Source organism: Ascaphus truei, unplaced genomic scaffold, assembly GCF_040206685.1.
Source record: "Ascaphus truei isolate aAscTru1 unplaced genomic scaffold, aAscTru1.hap1 HAP1_SCAFFOLD_2278, whole genome shotgun sequence".
Classification (NCBI taxonomy): domain Eukaryota; kingdom Metazoa; phylum Chordata; class Amphibia; order Anura; family Ascaphidae; genus Ascaphus; species Ascaphus truei.
Window position 1 is genome coordinate 320 of NW_027455195.1, and position 21,740 is coordinate 22,059.

A 21,740-nucleotide genomic window follows, 5' to 3' on the forward strand; every position below is an offset into this window, starting at 1 on the left:
CTTGATCAAATATGATGATATCCTTGTGAAAAACAAAGTCCCTTATGTTTGTAATCGTGCGTTTCCTTTTATACAATATCAAATGAAATATCCGAAAGCAGATGACTTGGCAGTTAATTTATTTATAGTGTCAAAATAACAATAAGCTTCATCTACAGGTACAGGCTAAACTAAAACATACTATGGGTGGAGAATGAAGCATTGTTCATCGCTCTGTGGTATTGTTGGTTCGTTCTTTACGTTCTCACTTATCTACTCTAAAAACAGATTTATGTAGTAAATCCTAGCTATTAATGTAACCTATGCATGACCTGTTAGCATGAAACAATAATACAATTAAACAATGCTTGGAAAAGTCTGGGCACAAAGCCTGTACTCTTATCTTGGCCTTGGACAGACTTAATCTTGTACCCAAAATGTATTAGAAGCAATTTACTTTTTCTAAGTTTCCTACAAATTAATTATTTCCCTTGAATGTGTTTATTCTTATATTATTATTATTATTCCGTTTTTAACATTGGGAAAATATGGTGTATAATCTTTGGTAATGTTCCACTCAGACACACTCACGGACCAGATATGGAGTATAAATCTTAATTGGACTATCTGTTTAATTAACGTATACATTTTTAGTGACATCTATCCATTCATTGGATGCAAACTAATACACATTTATTCACTAGAATGGAGCAAAATACGGAAATTGTTAGTAAAACACTTATACTTGTTACTATCTGGTTATTTGCATAAAGCAGTGAAAAGTTACATATATCTATTTATTATCCCAGAAGGAGACATGGATCCTCTGAATTTTTCGATATAGTTTTTGAAACATCCGCATGCGTGATGTTTTCCTTCATAATGTTCCATGGAAGTGCACAACTGGTAGCAAAAAATGTGCATTGTGTTTCTTTGTCAAGGTTTTGTCGTCTTCTCTTGCTTGCTTCCGATCTGGTCATCTGTGGATTCGGGTCTTTTATCTTGTGTCTTTCTGTAGCTGCTAGCCATCTGTGGACTCGGGGCCATCCCTCAAGGTTGGATGAAATGAGATTTCAACAGCAACAAAGGAAAGGGTTCTTTACAGTAAGGGCAGTTACAATGTACCATTCATTACCCATGGAGACTGGGATGGCAGATACAATAGATTTGTTTAAAAAAAAAGGTTGGACATCTTTTTAGAAAGGAAAAGGTATACAGGGATATACCTAATATGTAAACATGGGAAGGATGTTGATCCAGGGAGTAAACCGATTGCCAATTCTTGGAGTCAGGAAGGAAATGTATTTTCCCCTTATGAGATATCATTAGATGATGTGTCACTGGGGTTTTGTTTTTGCCTTCCTGTGGATTAATATACTGTAAGTACGGATATAGGATAAAGTATCTGTCGCCTAAATTTTGCATAGGTTGAACTTGATGGACACGTCTTTTTTCAACCTCATCATCTACTGTGTAACTATGTAACTACTATGTAACTATGTAACTACTATGCTTTTGGACACGGGACATCTCTGTCTCCAAAAAGTCCAGCTTTCCCGAAAATTTGTATTCGAAAAACAGAAGTCTCTTCCAGGTAACTCATATCTATCCTCCACCTGGGGAGATAAAGATTAAGCACACAATATTAGCTCTTAGCAGTGACATCTGTTTGTTTCTCAGGTTAACCTGCCTTTCCTATATATAATTTCCACTGATCTATATAAACTATACTGTACTTTAGAGTGACTGTTTCTATTAAAATCCTGAATTCTGTTGCAAACTTTGTATAGAAATAGAATTGCTACATTTCTTTAACGTTGTAAAAATAACCTTCCTATTTTGCCTAACCATACCTAATTTTAGGAGATCCAATGTGAAGAGGAAAAAACGGAGCACAGCAGCAAGCAGGAACAGCTAACAAGGAGGGCTACAATACTGGAACTCGGTTTAAAAGCAATTTAATGAAAAAGACAGCCTGGCATATAGGAGGTAAAGCACTCTAACGCGTTTCACGCCTAGTTTGGTGCTTCGTCAAATTCCCAATTTGCCTAACCCTACGTAATTTTACTCATCTTAATTTATCACCCCCCACCCCCCATTAACAAACTATTTTCAGGTTTACCAGTTTGTTGCGGTGAAATGCAATGTTTCTGCTATTTGGAAACCCGACAGGGACGGTTCTTTTAGAGAAATAAACAGGCAATTTTCCTATCTTGATTCCAAACAGAGAAACCTTAATAACATCTGCAATATTCCCCTATCTTGCATTTAAAAATCTAAATTGTAATCACCATTTCCTTCTAATTTTAAATTACTTTTCTATCTATTCTTTCATATAACCTTTGCCTTTAAAACAAGAACATATTCCTCCCTTTGGCATCGTAATGGCCTTGGACAGCTGCCAATTCGAGGAATCTGTCCTTGGACAGTAATCAACCATGTCGGCCAAATCTTAACCCATTATACAACTCAACACCCTTATAACGCTGTGCTTGGGGATCCAAAGAATCACATTGCGCTATAAACGGATCGCGTTAGAAATAATGTACAATTGTATGCATTGTTCAATAAAATATTTAAGCCGCCAATAATCGTGATGTAAAGTATTCCTAATTCCGAAAAATTGGGAGCCACCCTTGCCTCGCGTTATAAGCGGATTCGCGTTGTAACGGATCGCGCTATAACGGGGTTGAGCTGTATTAATTTGAGTGTCTATGGGTAGTAAAAGTTTCTCTTAGACAGATATTCTGTGTCTTAACAGAACTTTATATGGGGTCATAGATAATATAAAAAATCACAAATTGTCCTTCAAAAATATATATCTACACAAAAAAAAAAGTGATTATTTTAAAACTTCTTCCGTGATACCTTCCTAATTTCTGACCTAAAGAACTTGGCATTAATCTGGATATATAGCCAACTGTCTGGGCGTATTGCCGAATGACATTTAAATAAATATCTTGTACTAGATAACAGTAACATTTTATTCTGTTTCTGTACATTATTAATCTAAACAAAAAAAAATGATTGTTAAGGGCTAAGGGCTTGGCTGCCAGTAGTCAATGAGGATCGGGAGATTGCAATGCAGGAGCCTGGCTTGCAGAAGAGGGGCTGCCAAGAGGCGAGACACCCAATAGGCCGAGTGAGGAAGGAGCAGAGGACGGACAGGGCAAGTGAACTATCTGGAAGAATGCCGAAATTGATGACTGCCATGCGAATGGAAGATGTGCCAGGTAAGAACCCTAGGGAGGAGCGCCGGGGAGAAACACGGTGGCCACCACGTAGGGAGTCAAATGCTAGATGGGGAAATAACCCTCGGGGGATCGTTGAGGAATAAAAATGGAGGGTCGGACTTCTGCTACAGGTGTGGAGAAGGAAGTCATTATGCCAGACATTGCTGAAAGAGGGAGAATCTACCTCAGGTAGTTAAGTAGTTCATCCGCTCCTGTTCTAACTCGGGAAACGACCTCGGGACCCAGTGAAGGAACATACCGGGCCCCCGGTGCAGAAAGGCTCAGTAAGAGCAGCACCAGCAGGAAACCATCATTCTTCCCATGTGCCTCGAGGACCACTCCGGATCAATATGCCATGCCCCACATAGAAGATGCCTTAGATTGTTTCACCGGGAACAAATGGTTTTCGGTTCTGGACCTCCATAGCGGGTACTATCAGATTCCCATGGTCAAACAAGGCGAAGAGTAGACTGTTTTCATATGCCCATTGGGGTTCTATCAATTTGAGCGCATGCCGCAAGGAGTGTCATGGGCCCCAGCCACATTTCAGAGACTAATCGAACGCATTGTGGGTGATATGAACGTGCTGGAGGTGCTAGTCTATCTGGATGACCACATAGTCTTTGGAAAGAGATTAGAACACGGGGCCCGACTAATGAAGGTGCTGGACCAACTAAATGAGTGGGTTAAAATTGTCCCTGCGCAAGGGTCAGTTCTGCCGAACGTCTGTCACGTATGTGGGGCATATCGTGTTTGAAGAAGGAGTGGCTACAGACCCCTCTAAATTAGAGGCCATGGCAACCTGGCTCAGGCTCCGACAACTGCCAGAGCTACACTCCTTTTTATGATTTTGTGGATACTACAGACGCTTTGTGAATAATTTCTCGGCTGTAGTGCTGCCTTTGACGCAGTTAACCAAAGGCTTCCCACCGCCGCGGGGACGCAGCATGGCAGCCAGTGCCACTAATCAGGACTATTTCAAGATGAATGAGCCTTTTGGAAACAGATGGACTCCCAAGTGCGAGGAGGCTTTCAAAACTATAAAAGACGGTCTCAGTAACGCACTGGTATTGGCGTTCACTGGCCCACACAAGCCTTCTATTCTACATGTGGATGCAAGCCTGGAAGGGTTTGGAGCAGTGTTGTATCAGGAGCATCCTGAGGGGCTTCGGCCGGTAGCATTCGTTAGTTGGCGATTGGCACCCTTCGAGAAGAACTACCCTGTGCACAAGCTCAAATTCTTAACCTTGAAGTAGGCAATGGTGGATCAACTACATGAAAATCTGTACGGCGCAACGTTCGTGGTGCACACGGATAACAATCCCCTGACCTGTCACTTAGCATCAGCTAAATTGGATGCCATGGGCCATTGGTGGATAAGCTGTATTGGCCACATACAATTTCAGTCTGAAATACAGACCCGGGTGACAAAATATTGATGCTGATGGATTGTCTCGAATTCCCAGAGATGCCCTGGAAATAAATAAACAGTGGGAGGAAATCACCACTTCTGGGGTGAAGGCCCTGTGTAAACAGATCGAGACCCCCCAGATGGGGTACCACAGTCAACCTGAATAGAGTGGCTGACAGTATGGGAATCTCCCCCACGGCTGTGCCTCTGGCGTATTCACACCCTGCGGAGTTAACAATGGGGGGGGCTGCCTCGGCTAAGTCGGCAAGCTCAACAGACAGAGCCAGGCCTGGAAGCCGGGGCCCTATGTAGTAATAGAAAAACTAAACGGACTGCCAGGATATAAAGTAAAACCCGAAAAGGGAGAGGAGTCAGAGAAGACTCTGCATGGGAACCACCTGCTACCGATAGGCAGGATTGCGACCTCTCTGGGTTTGACCCCGAGACTCTGGGCTTTGGGCACTAACCTCTGCGCTACGGGTTTAGCCTGTCAACCTCCGGGTGGCGGCGGCGCCTCCGGCATCCTCCTGCAATTTCCCCTCCAACTGCAGTGAACACGCCTGCGTCATGCCATGGCAACGTGACGCTGTGTAGCGGCACAACGACACGTGTCCCGTTGTTATGGTAATGCGGCATCATTTTGTTCACTGCAGTTGGAGGGGGGGGAGTTGCAGCAGGATGCCAGGAGACGCAGCAGGATGCCGGGAGACGCAGCAGGATGCCGGGAGACGCAGCAGGATGCCGGGAGACGCAGCAGAATGCCGGGAGACGCAGCAGGATGCCGGGAGACGCAGCAGGATGCTGGGAGACGCAGCAGGATGCCGGGAGACGCAGCAGGATGCCGGGAGACGCCGCCACACCAAGGAAGATAATTTTTTTATACGTTTTTCTCCGGGTTGGCCTTCAGTAGAAAGTGGCAACCCTGCCAATAGGTCAGTTAGTAAGGTGCCCTGAAAAGGAAGATATTCCCGAGGTTGCAGTCCGGTCGAGAAGAAGTGATCGGTTAAACCGAGGACAAGGTCCCGATTGTAGCCACTCAGGCCCAGGTACTCAGGCCCAGGTACTCAGGCTAGCAATGACGAGTCTGATGCAAGGCTGGTGAGTATCCGCAACTGGTTGGTCATATGACGCGAAACGCGTAGAGGTGACGTCATCACGCAGTGGGGAGCGGAAGTGACGACGGAAGCTCAACCAGCTGCGGATACTCACCAGCCTTGCACGGGGTGTGTTCTCTTTCATATGTAAGCAGGAACATCTATTTATACCCTGAACAGTCCACCTGTGGGTCTGCGATTTGGGAAGCCCCCACTAGTGCTTAGGCTGTGTGGGTCATTGGGTCTATCAGGATCCATTTATTGTATCATGGATTTTTATGTGATTTTTAGTATGTAAATTCGAGTCAATTTATAAAGTTTTTTTTAATTTTGACCGATGGTTTTTCCTTTCTTGCGCTTCCTTTTTGTGTCTGTGTTCCGGTTTGAGCCCGCCGATCACGGGAGAGTGGGAGCAGCAGAGGGATACCATCGCTTTCTGGATACAGAGGGATTTTTGTTGGGACTGCGCAAACTTTTCTTTCTGAACACACACACACATGCACTATTATACACACACACACACACACACAATTATACATACACACACATGGGCAATTATACATACAACCACACAGGTACATGCACTATTATACATACACACAGGTACATGCACTCTTATACATATACACACACACACACACACAGGTACATGCACTATTATACATACACACACAGGTACATGCACTATTATACACACACACACACACAGGTACATGCACTATTATACATACACACAGGTACATGCACTATTATACACACACACACACAGGTACATGCACTATTATACATACACACACACAGGTACATGCACTATTATACATACACACAGGTACATGCACTATTATACATACACACAGGTACATGCACTATTATACATACACACAGGTACATGCACTATTATACATACACACAGGTACATGCACTATTATACATACACACACACGCACAGGTACATGCACTATTATACACACACACACACACACAGGTACATGCACTATTATACACACACACACACACACACACACACACACACACACACACACACACACACATGCACTATTATACATACACACAGGTACATGCACTATTATACATACACACACAGGTACATGCACTATTATACACACACACACACACACACACACACACACAGGTACATGCACTATTATACATACACACAGGTACATGCACTATTATACATACACACACACACACAGGTACATGCACTATTATACATACACACACACACACAGGTACATGCACTATTACAGTATACATACACACACACACACAGGTACATGCATTATTATACTGACACACTTATTATACATGTACAAACCACGCAGGTGAAAATATGAATCTTTATAAATGTTCCAGTGACACAAAGCAGAGGTTCCTGCACAGCAGGCGTGGGGGGGGGGGTCCTTCTCCGAGAATTACAGGGGGTGGGATTCCTAGCAGAGGATGTGATGGGTCCGACGCCCCCCGCTGCGGGTGTTCCCGTACTGTAGGGTCACAGGGAGTCCTGGCTCTCCCTCTCCCCGTGGAGCCGGATGCTTCTCACCAGTTCGGTCACGAACTCCTGCAGGATCTGCGCTCGGCCCTCGCCCACCTCCAGCACGCTGCTGTGATTCACAGACTCCTCCCCCTCGTACTCCTGCGACACGCGATTCGTGATCAGCGACAGGCCGAACACCCGCATGCCGCAGTGCTTCGCCACCACCACCTCCGGGGCCGTGCTCATACCTGGGGGGGGGGGGGGGAGATTATCCGCTTAGGTACTGCCAGGTACTCCCTGCGCTCACACAGATACCAGCGGAGTATCCTATGTAACTCATTACCTTTTTATACCATGTTAATACACAGGAAGTAATTCCCAAGTAATACCCAGATACATGAGGGTTGTTTTCTCACCTTACAGTGAGAATACTCTAGCCCAGGGATGCTCAACTTCAGTCCTCAACCCCCCCCCCCCTCCGCCCCCAACAGGTCAGGTTTTTAGGATATCCCTGCTTCAGCACAGGTGGCTCAATCAGTCCCTGCTTCAGCACACGTGGCTCAGAGGCTCAGTCGAAGCAGCGTCTTTGACTGAGCCTCTGACTGAGCCACTTGTGCTGAAGCTGGGATATCCTGAAAACCTGTCCTGTTGGGGGGCTTGAGGGCCGGAGTTGAGCCCCCCCTTGCTTTAGCCCTGTGTTGTCTATTATTAGTTGGGAAGAATAGTTACTCTTATTAATACCCAGAGGAGTGGTTACTCTCATACATCTCATTAATGCTCAGGAAGGATGAGTTACCCTGATATAGGTACCCCCTGTACCCCCTGCTACGCCCCAGACGTTACTCCTGGTTACTCACCCACGGCGTCGGCTCCGAGCTTCTGCAGGAATCGGGCCTCAGCCACGGACTCGAAGTTGGGGCCCCCCACCATGCAGTATACGCCTTCGTGGGTGAGCCCCGCGTGTCCGAGCCGGCGGGCGATGTCCAGAGCCAAGGAGCGCAGGTCACTGTCATACGTGTCCCTCAGGGAGGGGAAGCGGGGGCCAAACCTGGGGGGGGGGGGGGAACGCAGAGCATCACGGCACTGCAACCTTACGTCTTCAGCAGAGCGTCAAACCACTGTGTCCCGGACACCTGCAGAGCATCGCGCCATCATATCCGCCTGACACCTGCAGAACATCGCATCATTATATCTGCCTATCACACGCCTGCAGATTATCGCCCCACCCTCTGTCAGACTCTACAGAGCATTGCACCATTATGTCCCTCTGTGAGACACCTGCAGAGCATTGCACCATTATATCCTTCTGTCCGACACCTGCAGGACAACGCACAATCATGTCTGCCTGATACCTGCACAACATTGCATAATCATATCTGCCTGTTAGACACCTGCAGAACATCGCACCATTGTGTCCACCAGGCTGACACCTGCAGAACATCGCACCATTATGTCCCTTTGTCAGACTCTGCAGAACATTGCACCATTATATCTGCATGTTAGACACCTGCAGACCATCACACTATTATATTCATGCAGAACATCGCTCCCTCACCTCTCATCGTTGGGCCCTGTGAGCGGGTTGAGTGCGGCCAGGCCGGGCATATTGATGTGATCCCGAATTATCATGAGGTCCCCAGTTCTGTAAGTGTCACACAGAGACCCGGCAGCGTTTGTCACCAACAGCACCTGCACCCCCAGCAACTTAAAGACCCTTATCGGGAGGGTGACCTGAGGGGACAGACAGGGGGATTGAGGGGCAGACAGGGGGACTGTGTGACAGACAGAGAGGGAGACTGCGTGGCAGACAGTCAGGGGGACTGTGTGACAGACAGACAGGGGGACTGAGGGACAGACAGACAGACAGGGGGACTGAGGGACAGACAGACAGGGGGACTGAGGGACAGACAGACAGGGGGACTGAGGGACAGACAGACAGGGGGACTGAGGGACAGACAGACAAGGGGACTGAGGGACAGACAGATGGGGACTGAGGGACAGACAGACAGGGGGACTGAGGGACAGACAGACAGGGGGACTGTGTGACAGACAGACAGACAGGGGGACTGAGGGACAGACAGACAGGGGGACTGAGGGACAGACAGACAGGGGGACTGAGGGACAGACAGACAGGGGTACTGTGTGACAGACAGGGGGACTTAGGGACAGACAGGGGGACTGTGTGACAGACGGGGACTGAGGGACAGACAGGGGGACTGAGGGACAGACAGGGGGACTGAGGGACAGACAGGGGGACTGAGGGACAGACAGGGGGACTGAGGGACAGACAGGGGGACTGAGGGACAGACAGAGAGGGGGATTGAGGGGACAGAGAGACAGGGGGACTGAGGGACAGAGAGACAGGGGGACTGAGGGACAGACAGACAGGGGGACTGAGGGACAGACAGACAGGGGGACTGAGGGACAGACAGACAGGGGGACTGAGGGACAGACAGACAGGGGGACTGTGGGACAGACAGACAGGGGGACTGTGTGACACACAGGGGGACTGAGGGACAGACAGGGGGACTGAGGGACAGACAGAGAGGGGGATTGAGGGGACAGACAGACAGGGGGACTGAGGGACAGACAGACAGGGGGACTGAGGGACAGACAGGGGGACTGAGGGACAGACAGACAGGGGGACTGAGGGACAGACAGACAGGGGGACTGTGTGACAGACAGGGGGACTGAGTCACAGGGACAGGGATATTGTGCGACAGACAGGGAGACTGCGTGACAGACAGACGGGGGGACAGACAGACAGGGGGACAGACAGACAGGGGGACAGACAGACAGGGGGACAGACAGACAGTGGGACTGTGTGACAGACAGGGGGACAGACAGCGAGACTGCGCGAAAGAGACAGGGGACTGCGTGAAAGAGACAGGGGACTGCGTGAAAGAGACAGGGGACTGCGTGACAGACAGACAGGGGACTGCGTGACAGACAGACAGGGGGACAGACAGACAAGGGGACAGACAGACAGGGGGACAGACAGACAGGGGGACAGACAGACAGTGGGACTGTGTGACAGACAGGGGGACAGACAGCGAGACTGCGCGAAAGAGACAGGGGACTGCGCGAAAGAGACAGGGGACTGCGTGAAAGAGACAGGGGACTGCGTGAAAGAGACAGGGGGACTGCGTGACAGACAGACAGGGGACTGCATGAAAGACAGACAGGGGGACTGCGTGACAGACAGACAGGGGGACTGCGTGACAGACAGGGGGACTGCGTGACAGACAGACAGGGGGACTGCGTGACAGACGGACAGGGGGACTGCGTGACAGACAGACAGGGGGACTGCGTGACAGACAGACAGGGGGACTGCGTGACAGACAGACAGGGGGACTGCGTGACAGACAGACAGGGGGACTGCGTGACAGACAGACAGGGGGACTGCGTGACAGACAGAGGGCGAGACTGGGAGGTTGGCACTATGGGGTGTGAGTGTCAGCTCTTACTTTCCACAGCGGGTACCCCTCGTACACGTGGAATCTGCCCTTCATACAGACGCACGTCTTCCCCTGCAGGGAACCGAACACCAACTGCCCCGCATGCCCGGTCACTGGGAGGGGTACACAGCGCAGAGTATACAGGGGGAGGTGTTAGGGGTAGGAATCCAGATCTGCACGGTGTACAGGATATAATGTATAGTACTGTAGCAATACCATATCCCACTAATATCTGTACGTTAATATCTCCCCCTTCTGCCCCCCGTACAGGCCCTGCCCTCCCCGTACAGGCCCTGCCCTCCCCGTACAGGCCCTGCCCTCCCCGTACAGGCCCTGCCCTCCCGTACAGGCCCTGCCCTCCCGTACAGGCCCTGCCCTCCCCGTACAGGCCCTGCCCTCCCCGTACAGGCCCAGCCCTCCCCGTACAGGCCCTGCCCTCCCCGTACAGGCCCTGCCCTCCCCGTACAGGCCCTGCCCTCCCCGTACAGGCCCTGCCTCCCCGTACAGGCCCTGCCCTCCCCGTACAGGCCCAGCCCTCCCCGTACAGGCCCAGCCCTCCCCGTACAGGCCCTGCCCTCCCCGTACAGGCCCTGCCCTCCCCGTACAGGCCCTGCCCCCCCGTACAGGCCCTGCCCTCCCCGTACAGGCCCTGCCCTCCCCGTACAGGCCCTGCCCTCCCCGTACAGGCCCTGCCCTCCCCGTACAGGCCCTGCCCTCCCCGTACAGGCCCTGCCCTCCCCGTACAGGCCCTGCCCTCCCCGTACAGGCCCTGCCCTCCCCGTACAGGCCCTGCCCTCCCCGTACAGGCCCTGCCCTCCCCGTACAGGCCCTGCCCTCCCCGTACAGGCCCTGCCCTCCCCGTACAGGCCCTGCCCTCCCCGTACAGGCCCTGCCCTCCCCGTACAGGCCCTGCCCTCCCCGTACAGGCCCTGCCCCCCCCCGTACAGGACCTGCCCCCCCCCGTACAGGCCCTGCCCCCCCCCCCCCCGTACAGGCCCTGCCTCCCCCCCCGTACAGGCCCTGCCTCCCCGTACAGGCCCAGCCCTCCCCGTACAGGCCCTGCCCTCCCCGTACAGGCCCTGCCCTCCCCGTACAGGCCCTGCCTCCCCGTACAGGCCCTGCCTCCCCGTACAGCCCTGCCCTCCCCGTACAGGCCCTGCCTCCCCGTACAGGCCAGCCCTCCCCGTACAGGCCCTGCCCTCCCCGTACAGGCCCTGCCCTCCCCGTACAGGCCCTGCCCTCCCCGTACAGGCCCTGCCCTCCCCGTACAGGCCCTGCCCTCCCCGTACAGGCCCTGCCCTCCCCGTACAGGCCCTGCCCTCCCCGTACAGGCCAGCCCCCCCCGTACAGGCCCTGCCCTCCCCGTACAGGCCCTGCCTCCCCGTACAGGCCCTGCCCTCCCCGTACAGGCCCTGCCCTCCCCTTACAGGCCCAGCCCTCCCCGTACAGGCCCTGCCTCCCCGTACAGGCCCTGCCTCCCCGTACAGGCCCTGCCCCCCCCCGTACAGGCCCTGCCCCCCCCCGCACAGGCCCTGCCCCCGAGGAATATTAGCTCCCAGGCACCGGTGCTTGCTGGAAAGTTTGGGATCTGGCTGTAAGGGAAGGTCTCTGCGTTGTGCAGCGTCTCTGCGAGGAGCCCCAGGCCGGTGCCGCAGATGATGCCGATGGTTGGGGGGCTCTGCACGCGTCCCAGAAGCCACCTTGCTGTCTCCTCGCAGTCCTCGTATCTGTGGGGTCAGAGGTCAGCACCGCCAGTTTGTTAGCAGATGCACACAGCCACAAGTATCACTAGTATGTACAAACATGTGTCTGCAACTGTGTGTCCTGTAACACACCATGTACACACTCAGGCACATGTACATATACACGTGTACATACATTCAGACATACCGACAGACACACACGTACATATACCTGCAGATCCACACACACACACACGCAGACATACACCGACACGTATATACACATGCAGATATACACACATATATGCAGATATGCAGACATACATACAGTACAGACATACACATGCAGATATACACACATACATGCAGACATACATACACATGCAGATATACACACATACATGCAGACACATACAGTACAGACATACACATGCAGATATACACACGTAGACATACCCACATACACGCAGACATACACACATACATGCAGACATACACCCACCCACACGTACATATACATGCAGACATACATACACATGCAGATATACACACATACATGCAGACATACATACACATGCAGACATACACACATACACGCAGACATACACACATACATGCAGACATACACACATACATGCAGACATACACCCACCCACACGTACATATACATGCAGACAGACATACGTATATACGCAGACAATAAGGTCGCCAGGTGTCCAGTATTGAACCGGACTGTCCTGTATTTGGCCACTCTGTCCAGTAATGAATGAGAGTTAATACTGGACATGTGTGTGTATTCCGGTATTAGATCTCTGGTCAGAGTGGCCTGTCTGGCTTGTAGGGCCGTGGGATTACTCTGAGTCCCGAGCAGGGAGAGAGCAGGGCTGGGCAGCTTCCTCCATCCTGATTGGCTGCTGCTGGGTAATGCAGCCAATCGAGAGGTGTCAGGAGCCTGGGGTTGGGGCCAAAGAGAAGATGGAACAACATGGGGCGGAGAGAGGTGAGAAGGTTGTGTGTTTCGAGCACGTCGCACCTTTCACCATTACACCCACACGTACATATCCATGCGGACATACACCCACACGTACATATACATGCAGACATACACCCACACGTACATATACATGCAGACATACACCCACACGTACATATCCATGCGGACATACACCCACACGTACATATACATGCATACATACACCCACACGTACATATACATGCGGACATACACCCACACGTACATATACATGCAGACATACACCCACACGTACATATACATGCAGACATACACCCACACGTACATATCCATGCGGACATACACCCACACGTACATATACATGCAGACTTACACCCACACGTACATATACATGCAGACATACACCCACACGTACATATCCATGCGGACATACACCCACACGTACATATACATGCATACATACACCCACACGTACATATACATGCGGACATACACCCACACGTACATATACATGCGGACATACACCCACACGTACATATACATGCGGACATACACCCACACGTACATATACATGCAGACATACACCACACGTACATATACATGCAGACATACACCCACACGTACATATACATGCAGACATACACCCACACGTACATATACATGCAGACATACACCACACGTACATATACATGCAGACATACACCCACACGTACATATACATGCGGACATACACCCACACGTACATATACATGCAGACATACACCACACGTACATATACATGCAGACATACACCCACACGTACATATACATGCGGACATACACCCACACGTACATATACATGCAGACATACACCCACACGTACATATCCATGCGGACATACACCCACACGTACATATACATGCAGACATACACCACACGTACATATACATGCAGACATACACCCACACGTACATATCCATGCGGACATACACCCACACGTACATATACATGCGGGCATACACCCACACGTACATATACATGCAGACATACACCCACACGTACATATCCATGCGGACATACACCCACACGTACATATACATGCATACATACACCCACACGTACATATACATGCAGACATACACCCACACGTACATATCCATGCGGACATACACCCACATGTACATATACATGCATACATACACCCACACGTACATATACATGCGGACATACACCCACACGTACATATACATGCGGACATACACCCACACGTACATATCCATGCGGACATACACCCACACGTACATATACATGCGGACATACACCCACACGTACATATACATGCGGACATACACCCACACGTACATATACATGCAGACATACACCCACACGTACATATCCATGCGGACATACACCCACACGTACATATACATGCATACATACACCCACACGTACATATACATGCGGACATACACCCACACGTACATATACATGCGGACATACACCCACACGTACATATACATGCGGACATACACCCACACGTACATATACATGCAGACATACACCACACGTACATATACATGCAGACATACACCCACACGTACATATACATGCAGACATACACCCACACGTACATATACATGCAGACATACACCACACGTACATATACATGCAGACATACACCCACCCGTACATATACATGCGGACATACACCCACACGTACATATACATGCGGACATACACCCACACGTACATACATGCAGACATACACCCACACGTACATATACATGCAGACATACACCCACACGTACATATACATGCAGACATACAACCCACACGTACATATACATGCGGACATACACTCACACGTACATACATGCAGACATACACCCACACGTACATATACATGCAGACATACACCCACACGTACATATACATGCAGACATACACCCACACGTACATATACATGCAGACATACACCCACACGTACATATCCATGCGGACATACACCCACACGTACATATACATGCAGACATACACCCCCACGTACATATACATGCAGACATACAACCCACACGTCCATATACATGCAGACATACACCCACACGTACATATACATGCAGACATACACCCCCACGTACATATACATGCAGACATACACCCACACGTACATATACATGCGGACATACACCCACACGTACATATACATGCAGACATACACCCACACGTACATATACATGCAGACATACACCCCCACGTACATATACATGCAGACATACACCCTCACGTACATATACATGCAGACATACACATACCCACATGAGAACCAACCCGGAGAGGGGCAATACTGGATTTGGTCATATCAAACAATGTAGAAATAATAACAAATATTCAAGTCCGGGAACATTTGGGTAACAGTGATCATAACATGTTCTTATTTGAAATAAATTATCAAAAACCATATTACTTATCTTCAACAAAGACCTTAAACTTTAGAAAGGCAGATTTTAATAAACTGAGGACTAATCTACAAGTAATACACTGGGATGGTGTTTTGCAGGGAAAAATGTAGAAGATAAACGGGCAGTCTTTAAAACATTGTTAGAAAAGCACACTTATCTGTGTATTCCCTTGGGTAATAAATATAAAAGAAACAAGTCTAAACCAATGTGGCTAAATATACAGGTAGGGGAGGAAATGGACAAGAAGAGGAAGGCGGTTAGATTATTTAAATCAGAAGGGACGGAGACATCGTATCAGAGGGGCGGGGTGGCAGGTCTCAGGGGGGCGGCAGGTCTCGGGGGCAGGTCTCAGGGGAGGTGGCAGGTCTCAGGGGGGCGGCAGGTCTCGGGGGCAGGTCTCAGGGGAGGTGGCAGGTCTCAAGGGGGCGGCAGGTCTCAGGGGGGCAAGTCTCGGGGGTCGGCAGGACTCAGGGGGGCAAGTCTCAGGGGGGGCGGCAGGACTCAGGGGGGGCGGCAGGACTCAGGGGGGCAAGTCTCAGGGGGGTCGGCAGGACTCAGGGGGGCAAATCTCAGGGGGGTCGGCAGGACTCAGGGGGGAAGTCTCAGGGGGGAAGTCTCAGGGGGGGCGGCAGGACTCAGGGGGTGAGGCGGTAGGTCTCAGGGTGGCAAGTCTCAGGGGCAGCAGGTCTCGGGGGGGCGGCAGGACTCATGGGGGTGACAGATCTCAGGGGGTGAGGGGGCAGATCTCGGGGTGAGGGGGCAGGTCTCAGGGGGCGGCAAGATGGAAAGTGTAGCATTGCTACTTTCCTTTTTTTGGGGTTGGGTTTGAAACACTTTGGGTTTGAAGCAGGGTGTCTCCAGAGCTGAAACCCCTGCTTCCCGAGATACTGACCTCCTTATAGTGTGCCACTATCTCCTGCTCAGGTTTAAAGCCCCCGGTCACATGGGCCAATAGGAAGCCGCAAGCTTCCTACCGGCCTGCGCGACTGACCCACCCCATTAATGAAGGGGATGGACAATCTGATGCATGAGGCTAGCTACATTACATTGATTTACATTAGAAAAGTGGCGTCTAAGAGGGGATATGATAACTATATACAAATATATTCGGGGACAATACAAGGAGCTTTCACAAGAACTATTCATCCCACGGGCAGTACAAAGGACTCGGGGCCATCCCTTAAGGTTGGAGGAAAGGAGATTTCTCCAGCAACAAAGGAAAGGGTTCTTTACAGTAAGGGCAGTTACATTGTGGGATTCATTACCCATGGAGACTGTGATGGCAGATACAATAGATATCTTCAAAAAAAGGTTGGACATCTCTTTAGAAAGAAAAGGTATACAGGGGTATACCAAATAAGTAAACATGGGAAGGATGTTGATCCAGGGAGGAATCTGAATCAGGAAGGCATTGATTTTCCCCCTTATGAGATATCATTAGATGATGTGTCACTGGGGTTTGTGTTTGCTTCCTCTGGATGAAAATACTGTAAATACAACTACAAATATATTTCGTCTAAATTTAGCATAGGTTTTTCAACTTCATCTATGTAACTATATACCCACACGTACATATACATGCAGACATACGCATATATACCCACACGTACATATACATGCAGACATACGCATATATACCCACACGTACATATACATGCAGACATACGCATATATACCCACACGTACATATACATGCAGACATACGCATACATACCCACACGTACATATACATGCAGACATACGCATACATACCCACACGTACATATACATGCAGACATACGCATACATACCCACACGTACATATACATGCAGACATACGCATACATACCCACACGTACATATACATGCAGACATACGCATACATACCCACACGTACATATACATGCAGACATACGCATACATACCCACACGTACATATACATGCAGACATACGCATACATACCCACACGTACATATACATGCAGACATACGCATACATACCCACACGTACATATACATGCAGACATACGCATACATACCCACACGTACATATACATGCAGACATACGCATACATACCCACACGTACATATACATGCAGACATACGCATATATACCCACACGTACATATACATGCAGACATACGCATACATACCCACACGTACATATACATGCAGACATACGCATACATACCCACACGTACATATACATGCAGACATACGCATACATACCCACACGTACATATACATGCAGACATACGCATACATACCCACACGTACATATACATGCAGACATACGCATACATACCCACACGTACATATACATGCAGACATACACATATATACCCACACGTACATATACATGCAGACATACGCATACACCCACACGTACATATACATGCAGACATACGCATACATACCCACACGTACATATACATGCAGACATACGCATACATACCCACACGTACATATACATGCAGACATACACATATATACCCACACGTACATATACATGCAGACATACACATATATACCCACACGTACATATACATGCAGACATACACATATATACCCACACGTACATATACATGCAGACATACGCATACACCCACACGTACATATAACTGCAGACATGCAGTACACATATATTCACACACATACACACGCCTCGGAAGTCACTGACCTGAAGCTTTCCTTGCTATGCATGTTAGTGCTGTGTCCACTCTTCTCTCTTGTCTACGTCTCTTCTCTCTCCTCTCTCTCTCTCTCTCTCTCTCTCTCTCTCTCTCTCTCCTCTCCTCTCCTCTCCTCTCTCCTGTATCTGGGTTCGGGTGGCTCAGCGCAGCAGTGGGTGTGAGACAGGACCACTAGCCTCGGAATATAAAGATGTCTCATTAGCCCCCCAGGGCAGCGAGTGATTGGCTGCCCGCCACCTCCCTCTTTGGGAAGTTAATGATTTGCACGGGGTTGGGGGGGGGGGGGGGGGGCAGGATCCGAGCGGTCACAAGATGTGACCCTGCAGTTCCTAACAGCCCATCTGCTGCATGTACAGGTCAGTCCCATGAGGAGATGTGTGCAATTCATCAGGGTAATTAGGAGGTGCCCACCACCCGGGGTAAGCAGCAGGGGGCAGAATCCCTTAGGGCATTAACTCTTCTCTGACCATCAGACACCAAGAACATTAGAAGAAGAGGAGCAATAGGTAACTCCTTCAGTCCCACGGTATATATATATATATAGATACACATATAATATAGATAGATAGATAGATAGATAGATAGATAGATAGATAGATAGATAGATAGATAGATAGATAGATAGATAGATAGATAGATAGGAGATACACACACAGGTGTGTGTGTGTGTGTATATTACATATATACATACACATATATACATACATACACACACACACACACACACTGTAGGGATGCCTAGAAATCCAATATACTGGCACATCACGATGGATAATCACATAAAATGGGTTATTGTGTCCAAAATGCTACCTATGCCTGACGTTTCGGTCCCCACCCCTGAAGAAGGGGGATGGGCATATCTGTGCATTTTGGACCCAATAAAGGATTATTCCTTGTGCCGGAATGTTGGATCTCTAGGGATCCTCACAGACTGTAACTATTTACCCTTACCCGTGCACCACACCTGCCTCTGCTGGGGCTTTCCCCAGTGTGTGCTGCTATTCATACACATATTCATTGTGTGTCTGTGTGTGTGTGTGTCTGTCTGTCTGTCTGTGTGTGTCTATCTGTGTGTGTCTATCTGTCTGTGTGTCTGTCTGTCTTTCTATGTGTGTCTGTCTGTTTGTGTCTGTCTGTGTGTGTCTGTGTGTGTCTGTCTGTGTGTGTCTGTCTGTGTGTTTGTCTTTCTATGTGTGTCTATCTGTCTATGTGTGTCTGTCTTTCTGCTTGTGTCTGTCTTTCTGTGTGTGTCTGTCTTTCTGTGTGTGTCTGTGTGTGTGTGTGTCTGTCTTTCTGTGTGTGTCTGTGTGTTTCTGCCTTTCTGTGTGTGTCTGTGTGTCTGTGAGTCTGTGTGTCTGTCTCTCTCTCTCTACACAGCTCTGCATATATACACACACACATACACACAGCTCTACATACACACACAGCTCTGTATGTAATACTCATGGACCATTATTTGCACATACTGTAGTACACCTTGCTCTGCATATATACACACACACATACACACACACAGCTCTACATACACACACACACACACACGCACACAGCTCTACATACACGCGCGCACACAGCTCTGCATATAATACTCATGGACCATTATTTGCACATACTGTAGTACACCTTGCTCTGCATATATACACACACACATACACACACACAGCTCTACATACACACACACACACACACACACACACACACGCACACAGCTCTACATACACGCACGCACACAGCTCTGCATATAATACTCATGGACCATTATTTGCACATACTGTAGTACACCTTGCTCTGCATATAAGGCCGCGTCCATGCTTCCGCAGACCACACGGAGGCGTGCGCACGCGGTGCGATCACATTGCCTTAACGCATTGTTCACGCGCAGCAGGAGGGGGTGCGCGAGGAATCAGTTCAATCTGATTCCTCGGCGCAACGGGCAGGTCACGTGAGCGTTTCGCCCAATGAGGGCGAGCCAGCTCCGCGACGCCCCTAGATACTGCTGTGCACAAAATGCACAAGACCTGCTATGTCTAAAGCAAAGGGCCTACATCGCAATTACTGACATTGTCATAGCAACCAGCAATAACATTCCAAGAGCAGCCATCTTTAAAACACCCAACCCACAAAACATGCACAATGACTCCCTGTGAGGCGGCAGTCACGAGCAGCGCAGCCTTATTACGTTAGTGACGTCCCCCTCACGGGACAGTCCATCCTGATTCAATTTCCTCCTCATTAGTGCTCCGCTCCCCCCCCCCCCCTCACCATTATGTTCAGTCGTGTGTACAGTACACAGAGTCGCCATGTAGTGTCTCTAGCGGCGCAATAAGGCACTCCTATGTCATGTCCCGGCCTGCACACATACGTGTGCGTGTTGTTCAATGTCTATACCGCAGCGGTGGGCGGCTCCAGTCCTCAAGGGCCACCAACAGGTCAGGTTTTCAGGATATCCTTGTTTTGACACAGGTGGCTCAAAGACTGAGCCACTGATTGAGCCACCTGTGCTGAAGCAGGCACTGATTGAGCCACCTGTGCTGAAGCAGGCACTGATTGAGCCACCTGTGCTGAAGCAGGCACTGATTGAGCCACCTGTGCTGAAGCAGGCACTGATTGAGCCACCTGTGCTGAAGCAGGCACTTTTTTTTTTTATCAGTCTACGCTATTTTTGGTTCTCTTGTTCCATTCCACGGAGGTGACTGACTGTACCTGCGGATGGATGTTCCTGGCACCGCAAATAAACCTTTACTCACACTTTAACAGTGAGACATTTGTGAGTACACACGTCGTTGGACTTTGAAGAAAGCTACTTACTATACTCGTATGCATGTTTTGTTTTCACATGTACCTGCACTCCCCGAAAACACCTGGAAATCATATATATAACACATAATACAAATAACACATAATTGGAAGAAGTTCTTCAGACATAAAAGTAACATTTCGGAAGAGGAGTCCCTGTCCCGAAGAGCTTACAATCTAATTGGTAGGTAGGAGAAACGTACAGAGACAGTAGGAGGCGTTCTGGTAAGTGCGTCTGCGGGGGGCAAAGGTCGATGTATGAGGTGTGAAGTATCAGCTACAGTGCTGATATGCTTCCTTAAGCAGGTGTGTTTAAAGATGGGTCTTAAAGGTGGATAGAGAGGGTGCTAGTCGGGTATTGAGGTGAAGGGCATTCCAGAGGTGCGGGGCAGTCGGTGAGAAAGGTTTAAGGCGAGAGAGGGCTTTAGATACAAAGGGGGTAGAGAGAAGACATCCTTGAGCAGAACGCAAGAGTCGGGATGGTGCATAGCGAGAAATTAGGGCAG

General features: G+C 49.4%; 1 protein-coding gene across 1 annotated transcript; it reads right to left on the reverse strand.

The window, feature by feature from the left end:
- Nucleotides 1-7,064: 7,064 nt before the first annotated feature.
- LOC142477708 (purine nucleoside phosphorylase-like) lies at nucleotides 7,065-18,662 on the reverse strand. Its single transcript, XM_075582363.1, has 6 exons — nucleotides 18,426-18,662; nucleotides 12,237-12,400; nucleotides 10,683-10,786; nucleotides 8,771-8,946; nucleotides 8,073-8,263; nucleotides 7,065-7,463 (listed from the first exon to the last, which is right to left on the reverse strand). The coding sequence occupies exons 1-6, from the start codon at nucleotides 18,446-18,448 to the stop codon at nucleotides 7,231-7,233; spliced, it is 891 nt and encodes a 296-aa protein (XP_075438478.1). The 5' UTR covers nucleotides 18,449-18,662; the 3' UTR covers nucleotides 7,065-7,230.
- Between the last annotated feature and the right edge of the window lie 3,078 nt (nucleotides 18,663-21,740).

What these genes read in the sequence shown, in the direction of transcription:
- LOC142477708 (XM_075582363.1), bottom strand. Translation starts at nt 18,448, where the DNA reads ATGCATAGCAAGGAAAGCTTCAG. An exon ending in CATAGCAAGGAAAGCTTCAG is followed by an intron (nt 12,401 to 18,425) that starts GTCAGTGACTTC and finishes CTGACCCCACAG; the next exon opens with ATACGAGGACTGCGAGGAGA. An exon ending in AAACTTTCCAGCAAGCACCG is followed by an intron (nt 10,787 to 12,236) that starts GTGCCTGGGAGC and finishes TACCCCTCCCAG; the next exon opens with TGACCGGGCATGCGGGGCAG.